The sequence below is a fragment of the Epinephelus fuscoguttatus genome, linkage group LG7, assembly GCF_011397635.1.
Source record: "Epinephelus fuscoguttatus linkage group LG7, E.fuscoguttatus.final_Chr_v1".
NCBI classification, from domain to species: Eukaryota; Metazoa; Chordata; class Actinopteri; order Perciformes; family Serranidae; genus Epinephelus; species Epinephelus fuscoguttatus.
The window spans coordinates 16,901,248-16,913,559 of record NC_064758.1 but is presented as its reverse complement, the minus strand read 5'-3'; the positions used below and the strand labels follow the sequence as shown (position 1 = coordinate 16,913,559).

General features: G+C 41.0%; 1 protein-coding gene across 1 annotated transcript; it reads right to left on the bottom strand.

The window, feature by feature from the left end:
- Positions 1–126: 126 nt before the first annotated feature.
- On the bottom strand, positions 127–10,386 carry amt (aminomethyltransferase). Its single transcript, XM_049580129.1, has 9 exons — positions 10,143–10,386; positions 8,428–8,595; positions 7,858–7,938; positions 5,514–5,645; positions 5,344–5,422; positions 5,062–5,207; positions 3,607–3,787; positions 1,851–2,006; positions 127–1,186 (listed from the first exon to the last, which is right to left on the bottom strand). Exons 1-9 carry the CDS (start codon positions 10,266–10,268, stop codon positions 1,011–1,013), a joined length of 1,245 nt encoding a protein of 414 aa, XP_049436086.1. The 5' UTR covers positions 10,269–10,386; the 3' UTR covers positions 127–1,010.
- Between the last annotated feature and the right edge of the window lie 1,926 nt (positions 10,387–12,312).

The window sequence follows — 12,312 nt, the reverse complement described above, 5'->3', positions numbered from 1 at the left end:
ACAACTCCTTGAGAAAATTTGCTAATTAGTACAAAATGCCAGTTCGACAAACTGAGCCAGCACGTTAGTGTTGATTAACATACTTCAGATAAGGGTTATGTGTTGAAAGGATTATTAGTTGGCCCTGTCTGACCTCACTTGATCAAGCTGTTTACAACTAATAATACTATGGATAGAAATTTGGCACTGTGACATTTGACAGACCTTAAAAAAAGCCAACATGTACTGATAAAACATCAGAAGAAAGATTTGGAATCTCTTTGTTTTGGTCCAGCGGCGACAAAGTAAATGACGTCATGTTTTATTAGCGAAACCTACGATCTACAACAAAAGGTTAATTCAATCTTTGTGTTTAATGGATTCACACAGCCTCATTCTTTCTTATCTTACTGGTAGTGCAGGAAGTTGATTCAGTTCAACCTGCTCTCCGCTTATAAAGTAGAAAAAAATAACAGTGCTTGGTCTACAAATCATGTTAACACAGCATCTAAACCCATACTGTCGTACATACTGTACGTTCTCAGACTCAACAATACTGCTTTTAATTTATTTCATGCACACCCATCCACAGATGAATCTATGTTAATGGATGCAGCCTTTCTTAAACACACACACACACACACACACACACACACACAGGCAGCACACTAGCTGCTTGTAGAGAGACAGCCTGCTGTTTAAAATGACCTGCACAAAGTCTTGTAGCATCCTGTTGTCCTCAAACCACCCGTCACTTTATACTCTTGTGCATTTAATATGCTTCACAATGAAAGTGCCTGATCACATGACCAGCACAAATACTGTACTGTATAATAGTTTGTCATATTGGGTAATTCTCTCTCAGAGAGCTCACAAACAAAGACTTTCAGTCTTTTTTTCAGTGTTGTATTGCTGGAGGTAAACAGATGGGGGCAGCATTGGTAAATACGGGACAGGGTTTAGGAATGTTTCCAGTGTATGTACTGTGTATGCATGTGCATGGGTGGGTGTGCTATATGTGTGTGTCCTTCCTATCCAGAATAGTAGTTGGTGGGAACGAAGGGCATCTTGCTGACGGTGGCGGGCACTGCTTTTTTCCTGACCTCGACCTGGATGGCTGTTCCGTTCTTAGTGAACGCTGCGTCCACGTAACCCATGGCAATGTTCTTTTTTAGGCAGGGGGAGGGGCAGCCGCTGGTCACCTCACCTACACAAAACAGCAAAGAATAGGTCATAACTTGGAACCTGTCTGAGGCACTTTCTGGCTTCATCTTCAGAGAAAAAAAGATGACGAGGCAGAATAAAAACTACTGGATTTTTTTAATTGGTCCTACTTTGTGGTTCATATTTTCTTTCTGGTCATTTACTCAACCACTAAAAGCTTAGAGTGGCAACAGACTTGCAATCATAAGGATTTTTTTCAGTATTAATATATGTCACACTTTGGTTTATGCATGCAAAATAATGTGAAAATATGCTATAAAAATAAACTGATATTTATCATTACTTACACTGATATGGTGTGTATGCCATCTTATGTATGATGTCAAACTAAAGTGCATATTTATAATCAGATGATATAGTAAACTCACCATGTGTAGGATGTCAAAATGTCCGACTCTGGCGACCCCCAGTGGTAAAACCATAAACTCTACACTTTGTGGCCTTAGTATTAACTCTTGACTGTGTCAGTTGTGTTTTGTGTTATTTTAAAACAATTTTCAACCTTCCAGTTAAACTAAATACTGTTAATTTTATTTCACATTTACTCCAGCAGTGATTCCCTCCCTCTCGTGATGCACCACTCCTAACTGAAACAGAGGTACCACAGCTCTCTTGTGTCCACCATTCCACTGTGTTCGCTCACTCACCTATAACCTTTCCATCAGGGCTGAGTATGGGTGTGTGCTGCCTGACGGGGGGGCCGGTGGACACCAGGCCGACTCTCTTCCTGGCTGTCTTGGCTTTTATTTGAGGTACAATGATGTCAGCGCCTGGGAAATCCTTGGCCTGACGCCGACGCTTTCCTGTGTGAGAGTAGACAAAGCAAAGAAGTTAAAGAAGTTAATAAAAGTGAACCAACACAAGCTTATCATAAAAATATAAATTATAGCTGTTTTCAGTAACTGTTCCTGGGCTCTCAGTATCAAAGACACTGTTGATGTTCACAATCTGTTTCATGTTTAAAACTCCGAGTTGAATGTTTCTGATTTCACACGCGACATCTTTGTAATTCCGGAGTATAAAAACAACAATTGGATATTTTACAGTGAGCTGTGTGCCAGACTATTTCTTGGCAGGTCTACACTCGTTGCCGGGCAACTGGTCCCAGACAAAAAAATAGGCCGGCATACATCCTCTGTGAAACTTTACAAGGGGTAGAACAAAATAGTCTGTACTTAGTTTTTGTTTTGTTTTGTTTTGTTTTTACCATAACTAATGGGCTATCTGAACATTTGTTTTAAATGTTTAACAGCATATGATAAGGTGCCTGTCAGAAAATATATTTTGAAAATATGTGTGTGATTTTATCTAAATCCTCCAATTTGACATCACAACGTCATCACGTCAGGTCAAAGTGCAAGAGTCAAGGTCAGCTATACTTGGAGAGCGATTTGTGGTAGGGGGAAATCAGGTCCCCAGGAAAGCCTCTCAGCCTTGCAGCAAATTTTTCCCAGTGGCCATTTGTGGTACTGTAAACCTGTTGACAGGACACCTCCAGCTGCAAAGAAGGTCAATTATAAATCTCTCTATTCCAAATTTTTGAGCTATGGTGGTTTTATATTTATAAAACTTTCCTCAAGCCAGGAAAAGTGTTTAAAAATCTGTGATGTAATGTTAAGTCTACCAGCCAAGCGGGAACTTGCAGGTGGGGAGAAACACTACTGTGCATATTCAGTTGGCCACATACTGTTGAGATAAACCCAGAAGCTACAAAACGTTTTTCGCCTATGCGCCAGGGAACAGCTCAGTTGAAATGAATAGGGGCCATTTTTGGTCCAGCATCTAGTTACTATTAAAATCTATGGGGGAGATAACCAAAAGTGCAGACAGGTTGAACGAGCTTAGAAAGACCAGGGAATTGCCAGGACACTTTTGGAGCTGCTTTTTACATCCACAAAATATTTTGGACATGAAGGACTCCCACTGCAGGGGTATGGGCACTGGGTGCAGATGATTTGCCCAGGGGATGTGAGCTTCAGCAAAGAGAAAACTGCATGTCCACCATTCAACACCATTCACAAAGGTAATACTAGAAATTGTGGTACATGCAGTCCAGTAAAAAATGATGTCTGAGGCAAGTAAGTGCACATTCTTTGGACTAATGGCTGAAGGAACCATCGACCTAAGTACATCTGAGCAACTTTCTTTTACCTGCTGTCAGCACATGCACATTTAATGTGCAGTACTCCCCAGCAAAAAGATATTCCCAGGTGCATGAGCTGTTTCCCGCTGCTTCAAGTCTTTATGCTCGGCTAAGCTAATCAGCTGCCGGCTCCAGCTACATATCTACTGCGCAGACGTGAACATGAAATCAGTCTTCTCATCTAACTCTCTGCATGGCCAAAGAGTCCCAATATCGAAACAGTAAATGATAATATTTTGTAATGAACACTAAAATCCTACCTATGGTCCAGACTAGGGTGCCCTCCACAGGCGTGGTGGTCTCATCTATGTCATTGCCATACAAGCAAAGCCCCGCCTCCAGCCGCAGACTGTCCCTGGCACCCAGACCGGCCAGCTTCACCTCACTGTTAGCCAGCAGCTTCTCCGTCAGCTCCACCACTCTGGACTGAGGGACGGAGATCTGGGACAGAGAGGCACAGACAGGTTGTAGAGCTGGGTCTCCATCCAGAAAGTTTTAATGGAAATAAAGAAGTGGAAACAGCACTTTAACTCATCACTGCTGAAATAAAAACACAAGTCTGCTGCTGGAGGTGAAGTATATTTTCAGTAAAGATATATTAGTATAATACAGATGATGTTTTTTAGTTGTTTACTTTCTATGTTGAGAAAGACTACTTATCTGCTTCAGCATTTAAAGACATTCAGCTAATTAGCATCTTATTTTTGCAGACCTAAAATGTTCATGGGCTAAAACACAGAGTGAGTCAGCAGCACTGAAGGGAAGATGAGTCTATGTGAAAGAAAACGTTTGATAATGAGAAACAAACTCCCACAATCCCTCTGTCAGACAGAGAGAGACCCACCCACACCCATCCTGATATCTGCAGAGGTCCAGCACAGTGGGCTGAGAGAAAAGATAAATCCATGCAGCAAACCATTAACAACAAAATGGAAGCGAACCAAACTGAACACAGCACTGTGACAACAAGTCTGTGTGTTCAATGATTTAGCACATGAAATGCTGAAAGAAACCATCTTATCAGTTTCATTTTGTGTTCCTCTTATGAGAACACTGACACACAGGAGCAGGAGAAGGTGTGCATACGCAAGACGATTTTTTAATTGTTTATTAGCCAGTTGCTTGACTCAGTGGATGGCAATGTCTGTCTATTGGTCTGTCAGTGTCTGTTCGTCCATCAGTTTGGTCCAGACTAAAATTGATCAAAAATTATTAAATGGATTGTCGTGAAATATTGCACAGAGCCTTGTGGTGCCCATAGCATAAATCCTACCAACTCTCCCTAAATGTTTCTCTAGCACACTCCTTATCAAACAATGGCACATGCACCAATGATGGTAGCAAGCTCCCTCTAGTGGTACGTGGAGGAATCTCCAAAATATATATGTTTTAATTAATTAATTTAAATATATATAATGCTACCAAAATACTACAACATTACCACAACAGAGTGCACCTGTGCCCATGATTAGTCTACGCCACTGTATTTTAATGTTGATCATAGTGGTGGTACTTTGAGAGCCTAATATTTCCTGAGTTTCTTTGTGGGGTAAAAAGTTTGACAACCACATTTGCCACACACATTCAGAGGGTCTACAAATGTGTGAAAGTAGCAGCTTCATTAAGCTTCGTCTTTGCTCAAAGTCACTGTCAGATATAGCAAAAAAATGGGGAAGAAAGCAAAGAGAGGAAAGGAGAGAAAGAAAGATGCTGACCTCCACTCCATCCTCTCCAGTGTATCCACAGCGGGTCACCCTGCAGCCAGGGATACCAAACACAGTGGCCAAGGTGGAGGTCATGAAGGTCAGCTTACTGAGGTCCTCTTTCAGCCCTGCCTGGAGCACCTGAGACATGGATGGACCTGGCGACACACAACACAGCTGATAAACTATCAACATAAACCAGGGCATGGAGAGTCCTACGCAGAGGAGGTCAAAAAGTCATGTCACAAAGAGGTAAGAGAGATGGATAGAATGAAGTAAGGAAGAATATTCTACCTTGCAGAGCAATCAGCGCTTCATCAAGGAACTCCAGATCCACATCAAAACCTTTAGCTTTGAACTCTGCCAGTCGAGCCTGTAGGTAAAACACACACATCACACATTTTTCTATCAGTCTACCACACTCCCGATCTGTCTGTCTACACACACCCTCTGTCTGCCTTTACCTTCATATGAGCTGTGTCTTTGTCGGCGCAGCCAGCGTTGGAGACAACGTAGAGGTAGCCCTGGTCTGTCTTTGTCACAATGAGGTCATCGATGATCCCTCCTTTCTCAGTGGTGAAGAGGGACAGTGTGCCCTGAATGGATGAGTGGGTGAGTATGTTAGCTATGCAATGGCTCTGTTCACAATAAATGGATCTTAGATGATGCCAGCATAGGGCTTATTTTTTCTGTGACTGTATCAATGTTTATTTTGAATTGTGACATTTTGTGGTTTTCTCATCTCCCCATTTTCTCACCACCTCTGCTCCATGAAGCATCTTCTGAGCTGTCCTTACCACAAAAGTCTTCTCATAGCAGAAAACCCAACAACCTTTGGATGCATTTTCACCTGGATTTTATCCAAAATCAGTTTAAGCCAAGCTACTGATTCTTAGAACAGACTTCATGGAAACTTAAATCCGTTGGGGATAAACTGGAATCTGAGAACTAATTTTGCCTGGAGAACCACAGTGCATTGATGTTTGTGATAGGTCAGTCTACCACAACTCTGAACTCTGTCCCATTTCAGAGGATTCGACGGAGCTGCCCTTTGAAAACGGTCTGTAAAGGCATGACAAATGACAAAACAAGGCTGCAGTCAGACAGAGGTCGCATTCCTCACCTACTTTTGTTTGGGGCTGAAAGTGAGAGAGGCCTATTTAATTCAGTTCATTTAAACAGAACTTTATTTATCCCGAAGGGAATTCTTGTGCCAGAGAATGCTTCAAATTACAGTAACAGAAATTACAGTGACAACAATTAACGTTAACAAACCAGTAACAACCAGAACAACCAGTAGGTTCACACAAGGTCACACACTGGGCCTAGTTTTTAAAAACATTAGAGTAATAAGTATTAGTATCAAACTATTCAAAATACACAAGATATAAAGTGTTTCAGGAGCAAAAACCAAAAACCAGTGCCAGTAACTAAGTGCAAGAGTTACTAAAAGGAACTAAATTGGTGGGAAAATGCAGATTACAAATAACAATGAGAAGTAGTACGGCACATGATTTTGAGACAATGATGTTGCACTACACTGACAAGTGATCATGATTTAGTGTGACCCATTGTGACATTTTGTCTTGAAATGTGAACTACGGTGGAGGTGGCTCCTGAGATGCCACATTATTGAACACATTATTATTCATTTTTATTTTAACACAAATACAGTCAGTGTTAAATAGTCATTTCTTATCACATGTGCTTGTCAGTTCCCCTCAGCTCAAAGGTGCATTTTAGAGTCATTCAGCTCATTGTTTCAGTCTTTGAGCCCGCAGCTTTACTGTTTCACTTCCTGATTTCATCAGATTTGTTTCACGATTCAGCAGGCGGTTGCTTTTGGCTTAAAAAAAAAATCTCCAAAAACCTACTGTACACTACCTGACCAGCACCAAGAAGAGAACAGAAACAGTTACAGTATGCCACATTTCCACTGCATGGTACAGCACAGCTCTACTCAACTTGAGTTACTCTTTCTCAATTTTCCATTAGACACAGTTGTGGATAGTACCTGGTACTTTTTTTTGGTACCACCTCCGTTTGAGGTTTGATGCAAGCTGAGCACATACTACAACGTGAAGCTGAAACACTGCAGACCACTGATCAGAGAGAACTGTCACTAGAATCGTCACTTGCTCAGCACGGGACATCCTGCACAAACACAACAGTTTTTTAATAATCATGCTACTGTCAACAGCAACCACATTTTTTTTAATATACTCAACCCAGATTTTTTTTTTAAAAAATGGTAGCCCGCAAAACTACACCGTACACTCCATACACAACGCCTTACAATTCACAAAGTGCAGAGTTTCTTATGTTTGGTTGCTGTTGAAAGGATCAGTGAGAGCTGCATTGACAATGATGTCATGATAGTTTCACGCAGTGTCACTATGACAACCAGCTGAGAATCCCACCTACACTGAGGGGATACTATCTACAGTGAGGTGGAAGCCTGATTGTACAAATTATCAAATATTTTTGGGGCAAGCCACTTTGACTTTTGTCCGTATGCACATTTTTAGTATTGATCCTACATATTGTTTTATAAATGAGACCCCTGGTACTAAAAGTGAGTTAAGATGGGTCAGTTTGAGCTGAAATTATGCATTAGCTGGACCTTATTAATCAGGTGGCGAGAAACACTCCAAATGCTAATGTAAGTATCTGGTGAATGTTTAAATACCCAACTATCTGCTAAAAAGTTTCCCATATCAACTTGAAAGGGGAAGATACGTCTATGTAAGTGAACAAAAACATCTCAGAGTTAATGCAGGTTCAATATGAAACCATCCTTCAGCTCACCTGGTTGTCCTTGAGTTCTGCAATATCTGCAACTACTAGAGACTCCATGAACTTCACCCTGTCTTTGCCGTGGACTTTGGTCTGAGAGAAATAAAGAAAACGATATATTTAAACATAGCAATGGCAACAAAACAAACGAATGTAACTCACAAGGTGCCTTATTTTAGTATGATTTTGGTGATGTAAATATACTGGAACTTCTAACTTTGATACAATATCATGAAAAATAAAAATTTTCGATACCACAGGGAAAAACTGACTTTGAGGGAATACAATGATTTTTTTTTATTCAAAGACAAATATAACACATCTTTAACATGACAGCAATGACTTTTCTTTTCTTGATTAGTTGCACAGGACAGCAGAATGACTGTACACATTAACAATAAGAGAGGAAGCACAGCTGGTACCTGTCTATCAATACTACAAAAAAAATGAGATTTGAAAATATTCAGATTCAATATGTATAAATAAATCAATATTTCTGACAACCCGGCTATGATTATGTGAGTCTATGAGCACTATGAAATACTGTGTGTATTTGTGTGTGTCTGTTGACACTCGCCTCACCTGCAGCATGTGGCTGACATCAAAGATGGAGCAATGCTCTCTGGTGTGCATGTGTGAAGCGATGTGACTGTCTTTGTACTGGACAGGCATACTCCAGCCTGCAAACTCCACCATCTTCCCCCCATGCTCCCTGTGAAAGTCAAACAGTGGAGTCTTCTTCCAGGCAGCCTGGAGGGAAATTAAACATTATACTGAGTGTACATAAAGTGAATTCTGATATATTAATTAGAATGGTTGAAGTGATGTGTCTTAAATGTGCTACAATTAGGATTTCTAAATATCTATACAATGTTTAATCTTACATGTCAGTTTTGTTTGTACAAGTGTTTCGAAAAATGTTATCATCATTTTTGTATTTGACTGCTATATGGTATATTTCAATGTAATAACAAAAGTTATGTATTGCATAATTTCAAAGAAGACCCATATACTTGTCAAATGGCAGTATAGGTCAGTCCCTGCCTACGCTCCTGTGTGCTATTCTTTCTGCTCTGACTTCTGACCTTTGAACCTGCCAGTGAAGGGGGCTTATCAGCGCAGTAGCAGAAATGCATTGTGGGGCAGAGTGTGTGTCGGCACTTTACATAACACTCAGTTGTTTATTGTTTTTTTTTCCAAGTCCAAAGTCAGCTATTAATTGGAATGAACAAAGGAGGAGTGGTTGTTCTGGTTCTAACACACACACACACACACACACACACACACACACTTAATGAACTACTACTGATTACAGCACGTCACACGGTTAGGACTTTAGTCTTTTTACCCCTTTTGCCTTGTGCAACACTCAAAGATAAATCTTAGCTGACATATTGTGTTTGACTGATAGTCAATAACACGATAGACTCTTTTGTTCATTCAAATTAATCGCTGACTTTGGTCTTTATTGTTTCCACAAATATGAATATTATCTTAGCAGCTGAAAAGTGCAGAAATTCTCTTTCTGAGTCATGCTCCTGATGTCTGCTTTATCGTTTAATCCATATCTCTTGCAGAAAAATCACTGAAAGTGCAGGAAGGAAATGAATGAATAAATTACTGGATGAATGAATGTGGGTAAGGTCACACTTCAAAGCCTCCCATTGAGCAGAGACAGAGCTGGCAGTGCTGTAGATTCAGTCACTCGTGCTTTTAATAAACTCATGTTGTGCAGCTCGGTGAAGTGAAGCAGGCAGAGGGAGGGAGGATGACAGTCTGCTGGGACAGATGTGCATTATGTCTGCATGAAGTGACTGCTGCTGCTGTGGCACACTCTCATGTTATTGTAATATGTAGTAACACTAAAAGAGCAAGGGAGGTGATGTTTAAATATGATGGCCAAAATAGCTTCAACACTGGCACCCACTGAATCCTAAAAATCTGGATTTTTACAATCTAGATTTCAGATATAATCCAGAAAGTTAAAAAATCTAACATAAAGAATTATCTTAATTCATATTAAACCTACTACTGAGGACAACTGACACGTCATATGTGTAAAATTTCTATTTAAAGAGACTATTATGGAAGTTATTTCCTATAAGACATTAAGTATCAACACACCAGAGGGTCACACATTCTGTAAAACAGTCAGTATTGTTGTAATACTGATAATGAAATGAATCAACACAATATCTGTCCAAATAATATTACTGCACATTACTAAAGCACATGCACTTTGCATAAATAGCAGTGCACAAAGTTTACCGTGCAGCGACCCTTCACGGTCCACCTACCTCAGCACTTGAAGCCTGTCTCCTCCCCGCACATCCAGCTCCAGCCACCCGCAGCAAACCGTCTCTGGAAGCCCGCAGCCCGAGCCCCGAGCCCCCGACACCAACCAGCAACCGAGCCCACATCATGCCGCCTGATCCCCCGCTGAAGTCTCGCTCACACACTCGCTCCTGACGGGTAACACTTCCACTGTGCTGCTAAACTCGTTGGACTCCTCACACTGGAATTCCTGCTCTTCTGGCAAAAACACATGCAGCGGCAGCGATTGGAGGAAAGAGCAAAGACTTGTGGGATATGTAGTTGATAAGTCTGTTTGCCCAGGAAGGAGCTCTTGTTTGATGACTCTCGTCTCATCTTATTAAACTAAAGTAATAAAGATATAATGACTGGTTATAGGCATAATATCCCAGGGTCATATATATTTTTAAGGATAATGTTGTGGCTTATAAGGGTCGAACCTGGTCAGCTTCAGCCAAAATCTGACCAGGTTTTTAACGGTGGTCCAAAGCTGGGATGTACTGTGCAAACAGAAGAACTGAAAGGAGCAGTGTGCAGGATTTAGGGGGATCTAATGGCAGAAATTTAATATAATATTTAAAATACATTTTCGTAAGTGTATAAAATTAAGGGTTGTCTTTTTGTTAGCTTAGAATGAGCCCTTACATCAACATAGGGAGCACGTCGTCTTCCACTGAGCCCACCATGCTGCACTGCCATGTTTCTACAGTGGTCCAGAATGGACAAAAAGTGACAACTCTTTTCCGAGCACAGTCTCACTCTGAAGTCATCGAAATCCGGCACTTGGGCAGTGACTTGCGGTGTCAGAAACCAACGAAAAAAGGCATCCTTTAACATCGGTGTGATACGCAGTCGGTTGCCGGCAGCATTAAGGGGACTTCGGTGGGACAAGGACAAAAGTTAAGGCTGTGAAAGTCCCAGTTAGGTAGGCGGGAGGGGTGGTGGTTGGGTCCAATAAACACAGATTTTCACCTGAGAGAGCGGTGTTCTCGTCCTGTAAGATTCTAAAGCCAAACCCTGTTTTTTTTTTTCCTAAACCTAACCACGTGTTTTGGTAGCACCTTGGGGTTGTGAGAAAGCGCAATTTCGTTCCCATGTACTCTGTATGTGGGAATGACAATTAAGTTGACCTTGAACTTGAACTTGTTGCCTAAACCCAACCACATGTTTTAAAAGAAAAATTTTTTTTGCAGTGTTGTGCCAACGTAGTGTGTTTATTTCAAAAGAGACTGTATGTAAATGGTAAATTTCCTTTGAAAACAGAAGTGTATTTTGAAAGAAGACAATGCATGGAACAGGCAGAACTTGACGCAGCCTCCCAGAACATCAACAACAAACACACTCAGGGTACCTTGCATGTCGTATGTGGACGTGGGGAAAGTTCATGACCAAACATTGATATGTGATGAGGTCGGAGTGAGAATGTGTTGCTTTTCCAAGCACTAGCTCCAACAGTTAAACTACAGTTTTCTTATGCTTACAATCCAGAGAGTGAGAGTATCAGTGCAAGTTAACCATAGAAACTCACTACAACTTAACTCCCACTTCTGCAGCCTGTCCCTCACACCTAACAATACTGACTGCCTGTGCACAATGCAAGTGGAGAGAGCGGAAGAGAGGAGCCATGGACTGTGATTAATCTGAGCAGCATGTACAGTTCACTTTTTAGAAAAAGTTGCTAAGAGGTTTCTAGAAAGTCCCTAGACTGTATGAAAATATTGGACGTAGCCACTGTGACATCGCCCACTGGTTTGTAAACTTCCGTTTTGAAGCCTTGAGTTCAGCATTTTGGCCGTCGCCATCTTGTTGTTGTTTTTTTGGAGTTAGAGGTAACCATATCCTCCTGAGACCCAACCTTTTGTTTGGTATGCATTTTTAATTTCTCCCAGCTATTTGGGATCAGTGGGACCTGATAAGTATAAAAACTAAACATTGTCAATGGTACTTAAGTCCCAATGTCCTTTAACAAGTACTTACAAGTGTCTTAGCTTGTTACTGTTGCTAAAATTGGTCAAATTTGTTGCCATATCAAACTACAAACATTTGCATTCATTCATAAACATGTTTCAGCCATAACATGTAATCTGGTCTTGGACCTTGTCCACTTTTGTGTCGCGATGGGCTGCAGGCTGACTTGGCAGAGATGTTGCTTTT